The sequence below is a fragment of the Psammomys obesus genome, unplaced genomic scaffold (assembly GCF_907164565.1).
Source record: "Psammomys obesus unplaced genomic scaffold, mPsaObe1.curated_primary_1811, whole genome shotgun sequence".
Classification (NCBI taxonomy): domain Eukaryota; kingdom Metazoa; phylum Chordata; class Mammalia; order Rodentia; family Muridae; genus Psammomys; species Psammomys obesus.
The window spans coordinates 62,871,380-62,894,662 of record NW_026585644.1 but is presented as its reverse complement, the minus strand read 5'-3'; the positions used below and the strand labels follow the sequence as shown (position 1 = coordinate 62,894,662).

Genomic DNA, 23,283 nt, shown 5'->3' with positions numbered 1-23,283 from the left:
AAGAATTTACCTTCTTCTTAGCACCTCATGGAACCTTCTCCAAAATAAACCATGTAGTTGGCCACAAACCAAGCCTCAACAGATACAAGAGGATTGAAATAATCCTTGTATCCTGTCTGATCACCATGGAATAAAGCTGGACCTCTACAACAACAGAAATAGCAAAAAGCTTACACACACATGGAAACTGAACAACTTGCTACTAAATGACAGCTGGGTCAGAGAAGAAATAAAGAAAGAAATTAAAGTCTTCCTAGAACTCAATGAAAATGAAAACACAACATACCCAAACCTGTGGTACACAATGAAAGCAGTGCTAAGAGGAAAGTTCATAGAACTAAGTGCCTTCAAGAAGAAATTCGAGACAGCTCATTCAAGCAACTTAATGGCTCACTTAAAAACCCTAGGAAAAGAAGAAGCAGACATACCAAAAAGGAGTAGACGGCTGGAAATAATCAAACTCAGGGCTGAAATCAATCAATTAGAAACAAATAAAACAATTCAAAGAATCAATGAAACCAAGAGCTGGTTCTTTGAGAAAATCAACAAGATCGACAAACCCTTAGCCAAGCTAACTAAAAGGCAGAGAGACACCACCCAAATCAACAAGATCAGAAATGAAAAGGGGGACATAACTATAGACACTGAGCAAATCCAAACAATCATCAGGACTTATAAAAAGTCTGTATGCCACAAAATTTGAAAATCTAAATGAAATCAACAATTTTCTTGATCAATTTGACTTACCAAAGCTCAATCAGGACCAGATAAATCAATTAAATAGTCCTATATCCCCCAAGGAAATAGAAGCGGTCATCAAAAGTCTCCCATCCAAAAAAAGCCCAGGACCAGATGGTTTCAGTGCAGAGTTCTACCAGACCTTCAAAGAAGAGCTAACTCCAATTCTCTTCAAACTATTCCACAAAATAGAAACAGAAGGAACATTACCAAACTCATTCTATGAAGCCACAGTCACCTTGGTACCTAAACCTCACAAAGACTCAACAAAGAAAGAGAATTTCAGGCCAATCTCCCTTATGAACATTGATGCAAAAATACTCAACAAAATACTCGCAAACCAAATACAAGAACACATCAAAGATATCATCCACCATGACCAAGTAGGCTTCATCCCAGGTATGCGGGGGTCGTTCAATATATAGACATCCATCAATGTGATCCACCATATCAACAAACTGAAAGAAAAAAACCACATGATAATCTCCCTAGATGCTGAAAAAGCATTTGACAAAATTCAACATCTATTCATGTTTAAAGTATTGAAGAGATCAGAGATACAAGGCACATATCTAAACATAGTAAAGGCGATATACAGCAAGCCTATGCCAACATCAAACTAATTGGAGAGAAACTTCAATCGATCCCACTGAAATCAGGGACAAGGCAAGGCTGCCCACTCTCTCCATATCTCTTCAACATAGTGCTGGAAGTCCTTGCTAGAGCAATAAGACAGTTGAAGGAGATCAAGGGGATACAAATTGGAAAGAAAGAAGTTAAATTATCACTATTTGCAGATGATATGATAGTATACGTTAGTGACCTCAATAACTCTACTAGGGAACTCCTACAGCCGATAAATACCTTCAGCAAAGTGGCCGGATACAAAATTAACTCAAAAAAATCAGTAGCCCTCCTGTATACAAAATACAAAAGGTCTGAGAAAAAAATTAAGGAAACAACTCCCTTTACAATAGCCACAAAATACATAAAGTACCTTGGTGTAACCCTAACCAAGCAAGTCAAAGACTTGTATGAAAAAAATTTCAAGTCTCTCAAGAAAGAATTAGAAGAAGATATGAGAAGATGGAAAGATCTCCCATGCTCATGGCTTGGCAGGATTAACATAGTAAAAATGGCCATCTTACCAAAAGCAATCTACAGATTTAATGCAATTCCCATCAAATGCCAACACAATTCTTTACAGACCTGGAAAGAAAAATTCTCAACTTTGTATGGAACGACAAGAAACCCAGAATTGCTAAAACAATCCTCTACAATAAAAGATCTTCTGGAGGTATCTCCATCTCTGATCTTAAGCTGTACTATAGAGCAACAGTTATAAAAACTGCATGGTACTGGCATAGAAAAAGAATGGTGGATCAATGGAATCGAACAGAAGACCCAGAAATAAACCCACACACTTATGGACACCTGATCTTTGACAAAGATGCCAAAACCATAAAATGGAAAAAGGATAGCATCTTCAACAAATGTTGCTGGTCCAACAGGATGTCTACATGTAGAAAAATGCAAATAGATCCATACTTATCACCCTGCACAAAACTAAAGTCCAAGTGGATCAAAGACCTCAACATAAAACCAGACACATTAAATCGGCTAAAAAAAAAAGTGGGGAAGAGCCCAGAACTCATTGGCACAGGGGACAACTTCCTGAACAGAACACCAACAGCAGAGGCTCTAAGATGAACAATCAATAAATGGGACCTCATGAAACTGAACAGCTTCTGTAAAGCAAAGGACACCATCATCAAAACAAAATGACTGTCTACAGATTGGGAATCTTCACTAATCCTTTATCTGACAGAGGTTAATATCCAGCACATATAAAGAACTAAAGAAGCTGAAAAGCAACAAACCAAGTAATCCAATTAAAAAATGGGGAACAGAGCTAAACAGAGAATTCTCAATAGAGGAATATCGAATGGCAGAGAAACACTTAAAGAAATGCTCACCCTCATTAGCCATTAGGGAAATGCAAATCAAAACAACCCTGAGATTTCACCTTACACCCATCAGATTGGCCAAGATGAAAAACTCAAGTGATAATACATGTTGGAGACGTTGTGGAGAAAGGGGAATCCTCCTCCACTGCTGGTGGGAATGTAAACTTGTACAACCACTCTGGAAATCAATCTGGTGCTTTCTCAGACAACTAGGAATAGCGCTTCCTCAAGATCCAGCCATACCACTCCTAGGCATATATCCAAAAGAGGCTCAAGTACACAAAAAGGATATTTGCTCAACCATGTTTGTAGCAGCTTTATTTGTAATAGCCAGAAGCTGGAAACAGCCCAGATGCCCCTCAACTGAAGAATGGGTACAGAAATTGTGGTACATCTACACAATGGATTATTACTCAGCTATGAAAAATAAGGAAATAATGAAATTTGCAGATAAATGGTGGGACCTGGAAAGGATCATCCTGAGTGAGCTGTCCCAGAAGCAGAAAGACACACATGATATATACTCACTCATATAGACTTATAGGATAAACCTACTAAAATCTGTGCATCTAACGAAACTAATCAAGAGAGAAGACCCTGACTAAAATGCTCAATCCCCATCCTGAAATGCATAGAGGATAGACATCAGAAGAAGAAGAAAGCAGGAAACAACCTAGGAATCTGCCACAGAGGGCCTCTGAAAGACTCTGCCCTGCAGACCATCAAAGCAGATGCTGAGACTTTATGGCCAACTGTTGGGCAAAGTGCATGGAATTTTATGTCAGAAGGGGGAAATAGTAGGTTATGGAGAGGACAGGAACCCCACAAGGAGAGCAACAGAACCAGAAAATTTGAACACAGGGGTCTTCCCAGAGACCCATACTCCAACCAAGTACCAGGCATGGAGATAACCTAGAACTCCTGCGCAGATGTAATCCATGGCAGTTTAGTGTCTAAGTGGGTTACATAGTAATGGGAAGAGGAACTGACTCTGACACAATCTGATTGGCTTGCTCTTTGATCACCTCCCCCTGAAGGGAGAGCAGCCTTACCAGGCCACAGAAGATGACAATGCAGCCACTTCTGATGTGATCTGATAGACTAAGATCAGAAGGAAGGAGAGGAGGACCTCCCCTATGAGTGGACTTAGGGAGGGGCATGCGTGAAGAAGGGGGAGGGAGGGTGGAATCAGGAGAGGAGGAGGGAAGGGCTTATGGGGGGAAATTTATTTGGGAATAAAGTGTAATTAATAAAAAATTAAAAAATTAAAAAAAACCTCTCCTGACAGGGATGGATAAAACTGTAAATGTTTCCAATATTTTGAAACAATAATCTCAAATAAGTACTTAGTACTGTCAATCTCTAAAATGATTTTTATCAATTACACAATTTTCATGAAGAGCTTCATGAAACAATAATAAATATATTTTTAGATATGAAAATTATAGACAGGAACACTTAACATTTTGTTTAAATAAAATTAATGTTCCAGATCTCTGTTTTAATTTTAAAAACATTTCCTGGAATATAAGCAACAATTGAACATGACAGAAAACCAAGCTTTGGGGAATAGCTGACTTTCCCATCTCCTGTCTGTTCTGTACTAACCAGGTAGAGCCATTTACTTCTGAGAGAATAGGAAAGAAGGAGGCTTTGATGGGATATTGAAAAAAAAAAATTCTGAATTAAGTCTCCATTCCCTTGGCTGTATTCATGTGTTACTCGAACAAAATTTGTAATTGTGTCAGGAGGAGATCTGTTCTTCCTTACCAAGTTGGTCCTTTTCCCTCCTGTGTTGTGAGGGTCTTTTAACAAAGGGTGAGATTGTTTTAAGGTGTTCCACAGGAGAAGCAAGTAATTGACTCTCACTGTCTCCCTGGACAGAAACAGGTACTGCAGTGTTCAGGGCCTTGGCCTTGGAAACCACTAACCAGGGTGACACAGGCTCTAATGGAGAAGGCAAAGACATGAGAGGACACTAGGAGAGCAGAGAAATGCTCTTGCAGTTTCTCTCTCTCGTTCCAGGCTCAACTTCATACCCTCTCAAGCACTCCAGATCACATCTGAGTTCTCTTTCAGGTCTCTTACAACTACATAATTTTTTAAAACACTGTAGACCGTTTAAAATAATTCTGGTGTTTCAGGAACAAATTCTGTATTTAATATACTTGTTTGTGTCAAGGAAATTTTAAGTGCCTGGCTGACCTAGATGAGAAATAGCTTCAGCAGCCAGTGAGATATGCATACAGTGCTTTGGAGTTAATGCTAGGTTCCAGGTCTGAAGGCAAGCTCAAAATCAACACCACATTTTGCAAGCAGAACCTGGTCTTACCACCACCTCACCCTGATATTCTTAATTTTGTAGTAAGAAGCTGAGGAAGCAGTCACAGTCCTTGGATGATTGCCCACACAACAGGAGAGGGAGGCTGGGTTGTATGGGTCCGTGACTGCTGATTGGCACAGGAGACAGACCTAGGGCACCTGGCAGGGATGCTGCATGATTCCCTGAATGGTGCTACTGAAGAAGCACAGCTGTTCCCTGGCCCTTCAACCCAGCAGCTGGTTCATCTACAGTTTCTGCGGTCCCTTGGGTGGAAGGTGGTGCTAACGAGCCAGCTTGGGCCTCAGGCCAGCGTCTGGAGCCTATGTTAGACTCAGTGTCACTACACTGCACAGTTTTCTCTTTTTCTACCTTTGTTATCTGCCATGGCTTGGTACTCCTGGATGCACAACTCAACATAATACAGATGAGAGGCAAGCACCCAGCCTGTCTCTAGAACAGTTCTCAAGTCTAAAAGGCGGTAATGCTCAAGTTCATGGTCATGTGAAAAAGAGAAAAGCACATACCTCTCCAAGCCTCTAATGATTTTTCTGTTTGTTTTGGTATCTTATTTCCTTACCTATTTTGTATTAATGGAAGCCAGCGTATATCGGGGCATATCTCTTTTCACTTAGCTGTTTTTGACTTAGTTTCCATTCAAAGAAGACTCTAATCAGAAGCTTTCCAGAGACCAGCTACTGTGGGGCAGGGGTGGGGCACAGCTAAAGAGTCATGCAAGATCCCTCATAGCTCATCACCCTCAGTTAGGGGATATCCATATAACAAACCTTGCAATTCCAGCTTGGCCACTCTTAAGAAAGCATCACATCTCTCTGACAGAGACAGCAGTTGCTGCAAGCTCCCCAGAGCAGCACGGTAGGCACTTGCTGTGCTGCCCAGCTGTACCGACTTCCCCTTACTGAATGTCCATGAGAGAGGCTGCTTTGAGCTGCACACACCTGAGGTGGGGCACCCTGGATCTAAAAGAGCTGTGGAATTCCTATCATATCTGCTTGGCTTCCTTGCTTCTTTTCCAAGGGAACATACTTTTGGAGATGGAAAAAATGAACTAATTTGGAATCTTATTTGAGAGACTTTGCTCTTTCTGTTTGGGACCTAATTGGATTGTTCAGGATTACAGTGGAAGAGTTTAACCTGCCTCCCAGAGACAATTGCTGTCTCCCAACACCCCACCCTCTAAATTTCACCATAAAGAGGAATATGTGTAAAGGCTTATTCAAAGCTCACAATACAACTATCAATAGAGTTCAGGGTTCTCCCAGATGCTGCTATGCTGATGCTGTCCTCCAAAGGTCTGTAGCCCCTGACAAGTTCATATGTTGAATCCCAAGCCCCAAGGTGGTCATAGGCCAAAGGCTCAGGAGGCTCAGGCTTTTGACTAGGTCATAAGGGCTCTTTTATTATAAATAGGGTAAGTACACTTTAAACCAGGAGACTGTCCCTGTCATCCCTTCACATACACAGAGGAAAAGCAACACCCAGAGGCCAATTATGTGAGTACCTTCAACTTGTATTTCCCAGCTTCTAGTACAGGGAACAATAATTTTTTGTTTTTATAAATCACCCAGCCCCACGTACTTTGTTATGGCAGCAGAAGCCAAGTAAGACAGCCAATTCACAAGGATAATAAACAGATCAGGAGGAACAATCAACCTCATCACTTAATTTATCACACAAGCCTCAATTTTCCTTGCTTAGTATTTAGCCCAAGAGTTTATCTCTTCCACAGCCCCTGGCTCTCCCAGTTTCCCTGCTAAGTGGCTAGATGGATGTTCCATCCCACTTGTCTGTTTATGCTGAGTCTAAATCTCAGGAGCACAGTTGACCTTTCATAAATCACAAAGAACATCCTAAGCTGGAAAACAAAAACAAACAAACAAAAGAACAAACAAACAAGCCCTTTGGTTCAAATTGCTGAGTATTCAATATGACTATTACTATTATAGATGAATTCCTAATAAAATCATACTTGTGCTATAAAATGTCTTTTAGTTCTGGGTTTTCACCACTGTTTCTCTCAGTTGTCAGTCAGAATGCTCTGAGAGTGACAGTAGCTCCTTGATACATGACCATGAGGAAAGATTTGTGGTGTTCCCTTCTTGGATCATAATTAAAATTGGAGCATAACTATCAGTACCAATTAGACTCATTGGACTCGGTTTTCTTCCAAGAACATATTTCCTTTTGCAGTAAACACAAGCTGTTTCTGTCCAAGTATCTGATAACTACTGTGCTTTGTGACACAAACAAACTCCCAGTAAATAATCCAGAAAACACTCAGGGCACAGGGTGTATTTATTCAGACTAAGCTGCTCTGCCTGGTGCTTAGGAACAGCCTGGTGCTTTATTTCAACAGTAAATCTCCTGGCCATAGTTATCTCTGGGATGAATCTTCCACCCTAGAGGAAGACTCAGTTAAAGGACCTTTTGTTATGTAGAAATAGAAGTGATATTTGATTTTTAGCTGGAGACTATCAGGAGCCAGGTTTTTGTCTAAGTATGAAATTATCTTTATTAAGCAAAGAATATTTTTGTGTCTGATCAGAATAATGACTGGGAAGTGAGCCCAAATCAACTTTGTTAGTCTGTTAACACTGACCCCCACTCCCTTCTCTCCACCTAAGAGGAAGTCTGAATTCCAAGAAGTGGAAAGTGTTAAAGGCCTCCCACTGTGAGGAGGTGAAGAACTAGAAGGATACTTGGGCTTTCCCTGAGACTGAAAACTAAGGTCTTGTCATCTACTGACTTAGCCCTAGTCACCCTGTCAGGCTCTACAGACTCTGATGTTTCCAAGGAAAGCTAATCTGAATTGTTGGTGATGTTTATTTCTGAGCCTGTCATTCTCCCCACAATCTGGGTTAAAAAGAAAGAGAGAGAGATTGTTAAATTCCAATTAATACACAGAATTATCTTTTTTATCACAAGTTCTTTTTAAAATTTATTTTAATAAACTCTCTAAAGTCTAAGTAAGTATCCAAAGACAATAAAAAAAAAAAAACTTTAAAGGTGATTCAGTACCCATGTCAACTCTATATTCAGCTTTCATCCTATATAGGAATTATTTCATCATTTTGAGTTTATTGCTGAGATACAGCTGTATTTTGAAAATAGCCCTCAATCAGAGACAATGAAGGACACTTACTTTCTATTGGGACACCATTTGTTAACCAGCCAATTCTGGGTTTGGGGTTGCCATTTGCTCTGCAGACAAGGGTCCCATTCTCTCCTGGGGAGAGCACGAGGTTTTGAGGTGCCACAATCCAGTATGGAGCCGCTTTAATTGAGAGAAGAAAAACAAATTAAAAAAAATCTGACTCAAAAAAAGTATTATAGCAAAAGAATACATTGAACTGCCATAATAAATTATAAGGTTTTTGTAAAAACAACAACAACAACAAAAACCAAAAACAAAACCAAAAAAAAAAAAAACCCGTTAGTATCACTTTTAGAATAAAAATAAACAAAAATTATTTCAAATAATTTTTTAGACTTTATAAAGAGTAAAGAAGATCACCATGACTTTGAACTCTGAGCTAGGTAATTATAAAATAGAGAAACAATTTGAAAACTTCTTAGTTTTGAAAAGTTGCAAAGATATAATACAGTGTCCTATACCTCTCTTCTCAGATCTACCACCAAGATTTTATACAGCTAGATTGTGAATATACAAGATATATAAGAAATCTTGTAGTTATTCAACACAGCAAATGTCTGTTGCCCCATTCTGGGCACCACACGATATTCACTGGTTAAGCTTGTTAGCCAAAGAGTTTCTTGGCCTCTCCTTTTCTTTCATGATTTTGACACATTTAAAAAGTATCAAGGACCATTCATGGAGATGACCTAGAACCCCTGCATAGATGTAGCCCATGGCAGTTCAGGGTCCAAGTGGGTTCCATAGTAATGGGAACAGGGACTGTCTCTGACATGAACTGATTGGCCTGCTCTTTGATCACCTTCTCCTGAGAGAGGAGCAGCCTTACCAGGACACAGAGGAAGACAATTCAGCCACTCCCGATGAGACCTGATAGACTAGGATCAGAAGGAGAGGAAGACCTCCCCCATCAGTAGACTTGGGGAGGAATATGGGTGGAGAAGAGGGAGGGAGGATGGGATTAGGAGTGGAGGAGGGGGGGAGCTACAGGGAGGTACAAAGCAAATAAACTATAATTAATAAAAATAAAAAATAAAAAACAAAAGTATTGGTCAGCTCTGACAGAATGCCTTCATTGAGTCTGATGTTTTCTCACGATTAACTCAAGATTTGGGGTTGCATATGACTATCTCAGTGTTGACAAGTCTTTTCTTATTACACACTCCAACAATGAGACCACAATGACTTATTATAGTTATGTTCAGCTTAAATGTTAAGGCGGTATCTTCCAGGTATTCCCACTGCAAAATTACTACTATATTGTGTCCTGTGCTCTGTTCATTGTACAGCCCACTCTTAATGAGAATATAACCTCTATCTCTTCCAGGAAGAATTATTATTAGTGGACATACATTAAAAGTGTCCCAGCCACTAGACTTTTATGGGGAGAAGAACACTTAGAAGCTATGTAAATATCCTGCTTCTCTCTAAGTTGTTTTTACCTATCAATTTTAGAATTCCTCCCTGGATCACTGTGGGACTATCATGATGATTTTCTATTTTTACCATTCCTTCTGTGTTGGTATAATATTCTTATTATTATAATGTACCCTTGTTCATTCAAATGCTGATTTCTCTACCCCACTATCTGGTTTCAATCCTGACAATGCATTGGATGCTTATTCTAAGCATCACCTGTCTCAAGTTTGTGTAAACATGCCACCATTTGTTCTCTGTATTGTCAATAAAAGAACCAGCCCCAATGGAGCTGAGCAATAGAGAGAATAGGGTGGGACTTTCTGGTCCAGAGGGAAGGAGAAGGAAATGAGTAGGAGGAAGAGGAAGAAGAGAGAGGTAGGAGAGGTCTTGGAACCAGGAGGAAAGATGAGCCAGATCTAAGATGTGACTAAAAGCAAGTATAATGGATGAAATCTGAATGATAGGAAAGTATGTGGGCTTGGAGGTTTAGGATGGAGTAGCTATTGCCCAGCACTGTGCTCTAGGTTAATGAAATAAATCCTAATCTCTGTGTGGTGATTTGGATATACAGCTGCTTAACTAAAAGATAAACCAATAGGAAATATTAATAATGACAACACTTCTGCATTTACTAATTGCAATTCTGTGAGGAAGGTTTGAATGAGTGGCTTTTTAATCTGGCCTGGATGCAACTACAATAGAAAGGAGGAAAGATTCATGACACCATGAATGTAGATAAAAATGTAAACTTCTCATTACTGAAGAGCATGATCAAAGGCACATTAAACTGAAGTTTCACAGCCTTCACAAAAGCAAGGGGAATGCATTTGAGATCGAGGTATACCTTTAACTGTGACAGAAATGGTATGATGGATGGCTCCTAGTGTATTTTTTGCTATGCACTGATAATTTCCAGAGTCTGCTTCAGAAACATGAGTGATCTGCAAGGTTTTCTTAAAGTTCCGGTAAAATGTCCGGTTGACAGGAAGCGTTCCGTCTTCTTTGATCCAATAAATGATTGGAGTAGGTCTGGGAGGATAAATAAGTAATGATGTCACAAAGGAAGAGGAGTTCTCCTGTGACTGATTTGCAGAGTGAATTTTCATGGACATTTATAATCAATTCTTTACATAAGGACAATGATAAACATACAGACCTTTTAATTAACATCACATTTTTATAAGTAATGCTTAAAACCTGTACTTGAGGAAATTCCAATTTTCAAATAATTAGAACTATACTAATTTTTGTCATACTTAAAGTTTGAATTCAGTGATGCTACACTGCAAACATTCATTCTTTACTAAAGAGACCTAATCTTTTCTTCAAAGTTCTGATCAGTGAGGATGCTCTAAAGACATTTACTATGTCAACCAAGAGAATTGTTGTTAAATTAATCATATTGGATGTGTAATTTCCCACCAGCTAGAGTTAAAGATATGTAGATGAATGAACTCACATGCTCATCAGTGCCTCTGGACTTTTTAAACTGATGAAACACTGTTTTATGACACACTGATTGTGTGAATTAAATGATTAATGATTAGAATTATTTCCTCCACTTCAATATTAGTGAAACTTTAAAATACCATTATGCTAACTGATATATTCATATTATTTCAGTTCTCATTCAATTTCATTCTTTTAAATCAGTAAAACCCAAACAAACGACTTAATGATGAAAAGCCAGAATATTGTTTGGAGTTAAATCTTTCTCAAAAGCTCAGACCTTCCCTTAAATTCTCCTCTGACCTTGGTTTCCTAACTTTCTTGTACCTCAGCATATCCAGTTTTCTTTTAAAAAAATAGGTTAATAACAAAATATATTTTAAGCAAATGAATAAATTATAAAGAATTGAAGTTTAGTTTATCTTATTAAATCATGTTAAAGGTGAAAGGATATAGAAAACTTTAGGTTATGAAGATAAATTCAGTAGTATATTATTTATTTATAAAGTTAAACAAGAGTTTAACATTAAAGTCACAAAATTAATGATAAATTTTATTCCATTCCTGCTCATTTGATAGTACACGTTTAAGTGACATTATTAAGAATCAGAATGATTTTTAAAATCAATATTGAAGCTGTGTGCTCGGTCGAAGAGGACAGTCTTCCCGGAATAGAGGAGGGCCAGTCTTCAGTCAAGGGCATACGAGTAGCTGTGATCCCCTGCTAGAACCTCTAACAGGCTCAAGGTCCATTTTTCTTAATGAGAAGAATGATTGGCTTGTATAATGTCTTTAGGAGGTTTACACAAGGTAAAATTTAAAAACTGTTCAACACAAACATTATATATCTATATATTATATGTATACATATGTACACATATACATATATATTACATATGTACACACACACACAAACACATATATATATACTAAACCACATAACACACACATATACTAAGCCATGTGTGAGTGGAAGATAGCAAAGAAGGGCTGAGCCAGATCCTCAGGGCATCATTATATTTGTTGTCAGAGATGCAAAAGAGATTTAATGACAGTTTATAACATTGGCTTTGGTTTGTTTGGATGGACAAAATGATAGCATGTAAACTTGATGAAGTGATTTCTAAAATTATAACGTGTAAACACACAAAGCTGCAAAAGATATGAGATCAGTTTTGAAATACTAGTCACATGTGGAATCTGACAACATGTGATTTTTTATAGTTAGACTGACTCCTGTTTCAGATGAGATGAGAGGAATGGGGACAGACAGTGTCATGGTTTATACTGAGCAAAGCCATCAGTTGTTATGGAAAACTCCTACTCTTAGAGATTTCTGAATGTTTTAATGCTGAGCCTAACAGTTCCTGCTTTGCAAAAAGTACAGTCCCAACCATTGTTTCTTGAGATTTCAACATTTTAAAAGTTTTTTTTTTTTTAGGATTCATAATTGTCTTTATGATATTCATGTTTATTATACGTCTCTAAGGGATAAGAAGAAAATTGTGAAAAATTATTAGAGGTCTCCTAAAGTTATATGCATACATATATTTTTGAGTAATGTTCAGAGACTTATATTTCCCAAAATAAATATGTATATATTTAAAAAAACACAAAAAAGTTTTTTAATTTCTAACTTACAGCCATATTCACACACACACACACACACACACACACACACACACACACACACACAAACATTGAACGTTCCTAATCTGAAAACATGAAATATGCTAAAATATGAATTTGTTAAATGTCATATTGGTGTTTGACTATAAACAAAATGATAAAAATTAGAAGTTGGAAAAATTCTGTTAGGAAAGATTAATTTTTTAATTAATTTTTTAATTTTTTATATTAATTACAGTTTATTCATTTTGTATCCAGCTGTAGCCCCCCTCCTTCATTTCCTCCCCATCCCCCTCTCCTTCCCTTATCTCCTCTCATGCCCCTCTCCAAGTCCACTGATAGGGGAGGTCCTCCTCTCCTTCCATCTGACCCTACCTTATCAGGTCTCATCAGGACTGGCTGCATTGTCATCCTCTATGGCCTGGCAAGGATGCTCCCCCATAAGGGGGAGGTAGTCAAAGAACTAGCCACTGAGTTCATGTCGGAGACAGTTCCTGTTCCCCTTACTAGGGATTCCACTTGGATACTGAGCTGCCATGGGCATTTTTTTTTTGTCATATCTTTAAGAGTTTTGTTAGTTTTTAAGCTTAAGAACCATCATGTTGAGTGTGATTTCCTGTGTTGGCCAGCAGAGGCTTCCATGTGCTTCCTGAAGTAGTTATTCCTGGATTAAAAAAAGATTATTATATATGATCATTGGATTATTTTATATGATCATTGGATCACAAATCACAAACCATGAAGGAAATATGTTCCTGGTATCCCATTCATGGTTGCAGTATCTGTGCTCTTGTAAAGAAACTCATGCCAGGCACTACCGAAGGATGATTTAGAGACCTGCCTGTTGTGTGGGCCTAATTTCACAGTTGCCTCCCTGAAATGTCTGCCAAAGGCACATGGGCTCTGAGATATACACAGATGAGCACCTTGGCTTTAGAGTTTGTCCACAGGAAAGAACAGAAGGGACAATGCCACAATTCTGAGGCCCTGAGATGTACTGTGCACTTTTGATGACAGACAGTGAGAGAGGGCGACATGTCAGGTGCTCGTGTGGCAGACCTGGAGGGTAATGAATCCCCTGTTATTACACCTTCAGATGCCCCTCCCAGGAGCACTAGACACATGATCAAGGGTAAATAGCCATTTTTTAAGCCACCAAATTCTGAGGTTGTTCCTTAAAAAGCAGCAAATTTCTACCCCCTTATTATATACACTGTATTGATCAATGTTCATAAGGTGATTACAGATAATGTGCTGCAATATGAACATTATTACATCAAAATAGTTTAGCAATAACATGGAATTCAAAGTTTACTCAGGCAGTGTTTTTTAATTTTGGTCAAATTAAAAGGATAAAACAATGGCTCTTCCTGGGATATTAATGCTAAACAATCTTTTATATGTTGATAAGTAGTAATGGGAACAGGGATTGTCTCTGACATGAACTCAGTGGCTGGCTCTTTGATCACCTTTCCCTGATGGGGGAGCAGCTTTATCAGGTCACAGAGGAAGACAATGCAGCCAGTCCTGATAAAACCTGATAATCTAGGGTCAGAGGGAAGGAGAGGAGGACCTCCCCTATCAGTGGACTTGGAGAGGGGCATGAGAGGAGATGGGGGAGGGAGGGTAGGATTAGGAGGGGATGAGGAAGGGGGCTACAGCTGGGATACAAAGTGAATCAACTGTAATTAATAAAAAAATGAATTAAAAAAATAAAGTACACTAAATGTTAAAAAAAAGACGTAAACATTAGGACAGAACGTGTTAACTCACAGGCCTTCTGCAATGCACTCCAGTGAAAGTGTGTTTCCTCTTAATTCCTCTTTGACGCTTTCATTGCCCTCTGGAGTTAGAAATGTTGGTGGCCTCTCTTTACTAGATTTAGCTGCAAACAAGAAAATCAATATACATTAAAATTATGAACATGTGTTTCTAGGAACACAGTCACTATAAAAAACTGCCTAACATTCTACTCTCAAATCTATTTAATGTTTATTTTGAAATTTGTTAAATTATGCATACACATTCTCTTTTTACAATTATTCAGTGTGCCAGGAAAAGAAACAATTTTGATTGCATGAACAAACCAGTGACAAGGACTCCTTTTGTATATGTCTTTAATTGGGTTAGGTTTTTATCAATTTTCTGTGGAATGGTAAATTTTCAAAATGTCAACACAGAAAGCCAGCTCATCAAACTGCTAAGACTGGTGCTCAGGTCAAAGAAAAAAGTGTGACTTTTGAAAGATGTTAGATTTCTTTTACAGCAGCAAATCATTATGGACAATGTATTTTGATCTATTCTGGAACTAATATTATAGCCAATTCCACTGACTTATATCTCAAGATTCCTACACTGCAAGATTTGTGAAAAATAAAATGAAACTAGAGAATTACTAACAGAGATCCATCAAATTATATTGCTATTAATGGAGATTAATAGTAAAGAGGCTGAATGTGACTTCACAGCACAGTGTTTGCTGCTAGCAAAGCTAAACACGTGGAAATCATTTTATTCAATGACAAAATAAAGAGGGTCTAAATCAGAGAGCTTAGAAATATTTACAAAAACACCTGTTTAATGGCCTTTTGAAAAACGTGATCTTATCTACTGAAGGCCTTGGGAAATTTTCAAGTGGAAATATCAGAAGATGCTATAGCTTTTCATTGTTTCAACCACAAATGATCTACTTGATGCTTCTAAAACCATATAAAAAGATAATATGTAAATTTCTCATTTCTCAGGAGAAAAATCTGAGTACCAAAAAGGCATTGCTGATGAAAAATTAGTTTTCTTATGGATTTTGGAGCTTGTTGGGGTACCTTACTCCTCTAAAATCACCCTGAGAAGGGTCTTGAGGCCCATATTTGGGGGGACTATGTTAACTAAATAAAGGTGAGAGTTATATCCTGTCATATTCTGTAATGTTCATATGTCAAAAGTAAAATTTAATGTAGAAGATACCATTTATGTGGAACTAAGAAGCCCTCATATCCACAGCTCCCCCCCTTTTTAGTGATAGATTATGCTTGGCACCCACATTTTCCTTAAGGAAATCAAATTCATTTTGATTGAAAACAAAAGCTGAATTATCTGTTTTTAAAAGTTTATTCCCACAGAAGACAGTGACTAGGTTTCTAACAAAGCTAAGAGCAATACAGTTGCCAGTTAGACTGAATAACGTCATGTAAAACTTAAGGAAGGTTAGACGATTACTATGGAATGTACTCTATGTTAGTTACTATGGGTTCTCAGTGAGTCAGTATTCTAGGGATTAATATGACCAGTCAGTTCATATGTAGGTCATGCAAAAGTTTATAGACAGCACAAAATATGGAAACTACAGTTCTGAACAAATATGACAGATTTTTCTAAAGCATATGAAATGGTTTACATGAAATTTTATAACAAGTTTAATTATACATAAATCATAGAAAATGTTTTAGTGACATGCTTGGAAGTTTATAGCTGTTTCTTAAGAAACATACAATGATACAGTGATATTAAACATGTAACTAGAAATTTCATAAAGAAACAAGGTTAAATAGCCATGGAGGTGACATTACTGAACTAAAGTCTACAATGAAGGAGAGAATATCAGTTACAACCACTGTAACTCACCACCATAAAACTCAGTGTCACTCAAATTAGCAGCTATAGTGTCATTCAATTCATCCACTGAAATAAACAGAATATCATGAAGAGGGCACAAAAGAGGGGAGAAGAGTCAAAAACAAAAGAGGGCAACAAAACAAATACATACAGTTATGGTAAGTGCCATTTCTTCCAGGTAAATATAGTGCTTGACATCAACCTGGCTGAGTCATTAATTCACTCAGCCACCCCCAACTACAACTTAAACTACAGGATAAATGCCAATAAAAGGCATTGTGGGCATAATGCATATGCCAATGCTCAGAACACCAGAGGGTCAGGAGGTTGCCAGGGAAAGAGGAATGTCAACTAGTGAAAATATTAAATACAATATTTAGGGTTTACATGCTTTTTCTAGCACATTAGCTAATGTTTTAGTGGTCCCTTGCAGGAATTTTCCTGATCACTGAATCAGTTTACCTTTGAGTCAGAACTGTATTTAATGGTTACTAATATGATTCACATAATGTAAAAACCAATAAAAGAGACCAAGGAGGCTGTATTCTTACCTGAAATCACCTTCAAAGAAATAGGTTGCTTTTGTTGTATGGTTTGAGTATGATTAAATCTGGCATAGCAGATATAGTCTTCACGGGTGTCCTCTGGGAGGACATTGGAGAAATAAAGGTCTCCATTCAGGCCTTGGGAAACCCGCTCGCTCTGTGGAAGTCTTTGAAAAGCTGGAGGAAGACAGAGAAATGCTTAGATCATTCCATCATACAGTCATAATTTTCCACATCATCAGGCCAACTTTCTATTACTACCTCTGTGAACTTCACCTGAAAAAAATATAGCCCTTTCAGTAAAAGAAAACGTTTGGGTTTTGTTGTTTTATTTTGTTTTAAGAAAGTGAGACACACTGACAATCCACTGGACCTGTCTAATTCTAATTTCTTGGGAGCTTGGATCAGAAATGGGACTAGAGCCATGAAGTGAAATGTTTCATTAAGAAAGTAGAAACAAACAAAAATGTTCTGTAACTGATTTGCATATTTCTTTGTATCTGAATTGGTCTCTGACTGTATACTTCTTAGAAAACACATGAGTTACATGTCATCAAAAATTAGGCACTAAACAAGGACACAAGTACAACAGACCCCCAGCCCTGTGTGAGCCTATAATCTAATTAATGAATCCAACAGCAAATACCTGATTAATCATAACAAGCAATGGTGCCACTATTTGATGCCACTAACTGCTACTGGGAAGACAGGGCTAGCTTCCCTCACCTCATGTACAGCTCATCTTGTGACACAGCCCATCTTTTATTCATTATATGTATGCATAATGGCATAATGGCCATTTCATTGTGCTAAAATTTAAGCTGCAGGAGTGAGGACACACTTTTTGTTTAATACTCAAACTATGAATAAGTGCCCAACCTTTGGCCAGGGCTCCTTAAACACTCTTGGAAGGGCCAAATATCAGCCACCATAACACTGCCTTTTCAGTTTCCAACATAACTGTCCTCCTTCAGGACCAGGTAAGGAGGCATGGAGAGAGGATTTCCTACATGGTTGAGGGATGGAGGGAGGTGAGAGCCACTGATCAGTGTATAAGGTTACACTTGACCATCAAAAAGCTCCCTGACACTCCTGACTCGGTTCCCAGAGCCTAAACTGATTTCCTCAGCTCCCAAATAAGTGGGACTTGGAAAAGTTGCACATCCCTGCAATGTCAGCCTGGTTTTTCTTCAGCCTGAGTCAAGAATATGTCCTTCTTAGAGCAGGTACCTGACCTAATGTTTCACAAAACGCAAACTTATAGTTCAAACCCTTGGGGTCAGAGTTAAAAGCACACCCCTGGTGGATTGTGATACTTACGTTTCCATCAAAGAGGCTTAAAACTTTATAGTCTTAGGACATTAATCCTCTTGGATAGGAACGGTTTTAAAATATTGAGGAAAAGAATGTACACTGAGAGCCAGGCAAGGTGTTACAGGCCTGAAATCCAAGTTATCCAGAAGGCTGAGGGGGAAAGGACTAAAATCAAGGCAAGTCCATGTTGTCTGTCAAGTTCAACATCATCCTGGGTAACATAGGGAGACCCTGTCTCTAAAACATACATTTATTTAATAAATCCAAGGCACCAAAGAGATGTATTTCTTGTCTTTTGTTTCTCCTCCTGAATTGCATGACTCATGGATGCGAGTATCTCAAATGTCAGACAACAGGGTGTCAATAGTGAGGCATGGGTTTGCCCTTTGAATTTGTTTTGTGTTACACTTGAAAAAAGATATGCAGCTAGGAATATTTTTGTGATACATTAAAGCAAGAGTGATACAGGGGTTCAGGTTTTTTTTCCCTCATATTTCAGATAGAAGCCCATTTGAAAAGTGATGGTTTACTGCCATTTAAAAATGTATGAAATCTGCTTAGATCCCCTGTTGGGTGGAGCCTTTCAGAGGACCTTCTATAGTAGGCTCCCATCCTGTTCCCTCTCTTCCACTGCTTCTGGTGTCTATTCTGTTTGCCCTTCTGAATGAGATTTAAACATCCTTCCTGGGGTCCTCCTTAGTGTTTAGCTTCTTTAGGTCTGTAGCTTTTAGTTTGCCTATCCTATATTATTTGGCTAATGTATACCATGCATGTCTTTCTGTTTCTGGGTTGCCTCACTCAGGATGATCTTTTCTAGTTCCATCCATTTGCCTGCAGATTTCATGATTTCCTTGTTTTTAATAGCTGAGTAGTATTCATTGTGTAAATGTGCCATAATTTCTGTATCCATTCGTCTGTCGAGGGACACCTAGGTTGTTTCCAGATTCTGGCTATTACAAATAAAGCTGCTATGAACATAGTTGAGCAAATGTCCTTTATTGAATGGTGGGACATCTTTTGGGTATGCCCAGGAGTGATATAGCTGGATCTTGAGGTAGTACTATTCCCAATTTTCTGAGAAAGTGCCAGATTGATTTCCAAAGTGGTTGTACAGTTTACAGGAGGAGGGTTTCCCTTTCTCCACATCCTCTCCAGTATGTGTTGTCACTTGAGATTTTGATCTTAGCCATTCTGCTCAGTATAAGATGGCAGAGTGCAGGGATTTTTATGGAAGAAGTGGGGGAGTGGGGCAGATAGAAGAACATGGAGGAGACAGGAACACTATTTCCGAGCCTAGAAAGTCTGCAGAGACTGATACACCACCAAGGACTATGTATGGAGAGGACCCCTGGCTCAGATGTAGCTGATTGGCAGCTTAGTTTCCATGTAGGTTCCTGAGAAAGGGGAGCAGGGGATGCCTCTGTTATGAACTCCATTGCCTGTTTTTTGATCACTTGCCCCTGGCAATGTGGCCTTACCAGGACACAAAGGAAGAGGATCCAGGCAGTCCTGATGAGACTTGATAACCTATGGGCAGATGGCAGAGGAAGAGAACTCCCCTTTTCAGTGGACTAGGGGAAAGGGACTAGAGGGAGGGAGGATGGGACTGGGAGAAGTTGAGGGTGGGGGTTTCAACTGGGATATATAATGAATAAATTGTAAAATAAATAAAAAATTAACAATAAAAATGTATGAAATCATACATATTGCCAACTGTGCTATGATGAAAGCATTAGTTATGTATTCAGATAATTTGGAGTGTTTACCTGTGACATATTTTTATTAAGAAGATAAGAAATAATCACCTCTGGAGTTGCATGACTCATGGATGCGAGTATCTCAAAGGTAAGAACAGGATGGCAATAGGTGGTATGAGTTTGCCCTTTGAATTTCTTTTTTTTAATTCTTTATTAATTACACTTTACTCACTTTGTATCCCCCTGTGGTTCCCTCCCTCCTCCCATCCCAATCCCTCCCTTCCTCCACCCTCTGCATGCATGCCCCTCCCCAAGTCCTCTGATAGGAAAGGTCTTCTTTTCCTTCTGATCCTAGTCAATTAGGTCTCATCAGGAGTGGCTGCAGTGTCTTCTTCTGTGGCCTGGTAATGCTGCTTCCCCCTCAGGGGGAGCTAATTAAAGAGCAGGCCAATCAGTTCATGTCTGAGACAGTCCCTGTTCCTATCACAATGGAACCTACTTGGATACTGAACTGCCATGGGCTACATCTATGCAGGGGTCTTAGGTTATCTCCATGCATGGTCCTTGGTTGGAGTATCAGTCTCAGTAAAGACCCCTGTGCTCAGATTTTTTGGTTCTGTTGCTCTCCTTGTGGAGTTCCTGTCCTCTCCAGATCTTACTGTTTCCCACTTCTTTCCTAAGATTCCCTGCACTCTGCCCAAAGGTTGCCCATAAGTCTCAGCATCTGCATTAATAGTCTGCAGGGCAGAGCCTTTCAGAGGTCCTCTGTGTCAGGCTCCTGACTTGTTCCCTCTTTTCTCCTTCTGATGTCCATCCTCTTTCTGGATAGGGATTGAACATTTTAGCAAGAGTCCTCCCTCTTGATTAGTTTCTTTAGGTGTACAGATTTTAGAAGGTTTATCCTATATTATATGTCTATATGAGTGAGTATATACCCTGTGTGTCTTTCTGCTTCTGGGATAGCTCCCTCAGGATGATCTTTTCCAGATCCCACTATTTACCTGCAAATTTCACGATGTTTCTTTGTATTACACTTGAAGAAGAGATATACAGAATGATTTGGTGCATCTAATTTTGATGGTGATATATGCAGAGTGTTACTTCAAAGTTATAAATCACTCCTTTATATTGTATTTGTTGCTTCTCCCCTCAAAATTCATAGCAGGTACCACATAAATAAAGAAAACATATATTTGCACATTTATTTGTTTACAGATTTGTTTTTTACTTCTTGCAACACTTTCTGTGAGAGGTTTTATGAGTCAGCAATGAACATTAAGTGTTAGAGTCCAATTTTCTCTCCAGAGGGTTTTGCAGCCTGTGATTGCAGAGGAAGTCAGTTCTCTAAGAATAGGTTATTTTGTGCAAATCTTTTGCATGCATTCCATCTATAGGTAAGTCTCTTTCAAGGTCACAGTAGAATTCTTGTTGCTAGATTCAACAGTCATTTCCCAGGCTTCATGTTATCTATTTGCTGTACTCAACAATCATCACTATTTTCATAACCTGTGTTCTCCAACTGGTCTATGGAACATCATTTTCTCTCTTTATGGTCTCTTATCACAGTGACTCCTTTTCCTTCGCTTTCTTGTGTTTTTCCTAAATTCTTGCAAGGCTCTTGGTCTCAGACCTTAGGTTCTGTCATTCAACTTCAGTACCCAATCTATAAATTATCTCATCCAACCCATGTGTTTCTTTTTCTTTTCTTTTTTAATGGCTTTATGCACTAAGCATTCATACCTGGTTGATAGCAGTCCTGACTAATCCTCCGCCTCACACCTCTGACTTTTGCTGGTGTCATCTGGTGTCTTGGACCTTTCACATTTTAAATTCTGGTTCCTTAGTTGCTAAGCCAAGCTGTGTGCCACCTCCAAGATAACATGCTAACATAATAGCTTTTTTTGGAGGGGGGGCAGTTAGAACAATAAATGCTTCCATCAAGTAAAAGGTCAAAAGTAGACAAAATTTGAAATTTCCAGCAAGTAGTTTCATTTCTCCTTGTCCCAGTTTTGGTCCTAGGAAGATAAAGAGGATGCCTGGACATGCCTCATATGCTTGTGAGAAACTAATGGGACAGTCGACATGATATTCTTAGTAAAGGGATTGATACTCAGTAAAGGCTCAATAAATATTAGCTGTTTTTGGAGATTAAAAAAAAAAAGAAAGAAAGAACTGAAGCTGGGTGCAGTGGCCCATGCCTTTAATCCCAGCACTCAGGGAGTCAAAGGCAGGCGATCTCTGTGAGTTTGAGATGAGCCTGGTCCACACAGCGAGTCTAGGACAGCCAAGGCCACACAGAGAAACCCTGTCTCAAAAAAACGAAACAAAAACAAAAAAATAAATAAAACAAAACAAAAAACCAAAACAAAAACAACAAAAACCAAATGAAACAAAATAAAACAAAAAACATGAAGATATGAAATAATCAAAGCAACTTGATTTCCTCCACTATTAACTTTGATGTTTCAGAAGAGGGTACTTCTATTTTTAAATCAATTTTTGTATTCACCTTTGATTTTTCTTCTCATGGTCCTCCCTTCTTCCCCCCCACCCCCCACTCCATGGAGACTCTATCCTTAGAATATATTTAGCGTCTGACTACTTGTTGTGGATGTTTTGGTTTATGATATGTAAACATGTTTTTGTTATAATCCTAAGTGGGGATTTTAGTTTGTCCACACCTATTAATTGTATCATGCAGAGCCTGGTCTTTGCCAGATGGAATTAGTTGAATTCTGAGGACTTTGAGGGGCATAAATATGACAGCCCAGAGGAAAAAGGGTGGTGGCTTGAGGAGATGGAGGAAGTTTGCTTGCTGCTCTTGCTGGCTTGCTGGTTTGCTGATTACCTGGACTTCTGGATTTCCTGACAACAGATATTGGTATTGCCCTCAAAAGAATCCTACGATCCTACCCAGAAAGAAGAAGTAAAGATGTCTATGTCCTCTTTCCCTTACAATCTTCTTTTTCCCTCACCTGGGGTTAGGGGCTTGGAAAGGAGGTATAAAATTTTTTTAAATTAAATTTTTATTTTTTTACATTAATTACATTTTATTCACTTTGCATCCCAGCTGTAGCCCCCTCCCTCATTCCCTCACAATCCCATCCCCTCCCTCATCTCCTCCCATGCCCCTCTCCAAGTCTACTGATAGGGGAGGTCCTCCTCCCCTTCCATCCCACCCTAACTTATCAGGTCTCATCAAAACTGGCTGCATTGTCTTCCTCTGTGTCCTGGCAAGGCTGCTCCTCCCTCTGGGGAGGGGGGGTGATCAAAGAGCCAGCCACTGAGTTCATGTCAGAGACAGTCCCTCTTCCTCTTTCTAGGGAACCCACCTGGATATTGAGCTGTCATGGGCTACATCTGAGCAGGGGTTCTAGGTTATGTCCATGAATGTACCTTGGTTGGAGTATCCGTCTCA

The 23,283-nt window shown here is 38.9% G+C and overlaps 1 protein-coding gene across 18 annotated transcripts in view; it reads right to left on the bottom strand.

Annotated features, from left to right (window-relative positions):
• Window positions 1–23,283, bottom strand: part of Nrcam (neuronal cell adhesion molecule) — a 180,952-nt gene that overhangs the window by 54,714 nt on the left and 102,955 nt on the right. For 13 of the 18 annotated variants that reach the window (XM_055621111.1, XM_055621095.1, XM_055621128.1 and 10 more), the window contains 5 exons: window positions 16,861–17,031; window positions 16,319–16,375; window positions 14,471–14,582; window positions 10,464–10,648; window positions 8,189–8,320 (listed from right to left, as the gene is read on the bottom strand). In XM_055621111.1, coding sequence (XP_055477086.1) covers window positions 8,189–8,320; window positions 10,464–10,648; window positions 14,471–14,582; window positions 16,319–16,375; window positions 16,861–17,031 — 657 coding nt within the window. The remainder of the gene's footprint in view (window positions 1–8,188; window positions 8,321–10,463; window positions 10,649–14,470; window positions 14,583–16,318; window positions 16,376–16,860; window positions 17,032–23,283) is intronic. The other 5 variants (XM_055621157.1, XM_055621138.1, XM_055621235.1 and 2 more) reach the window with 1 other exon arrangement.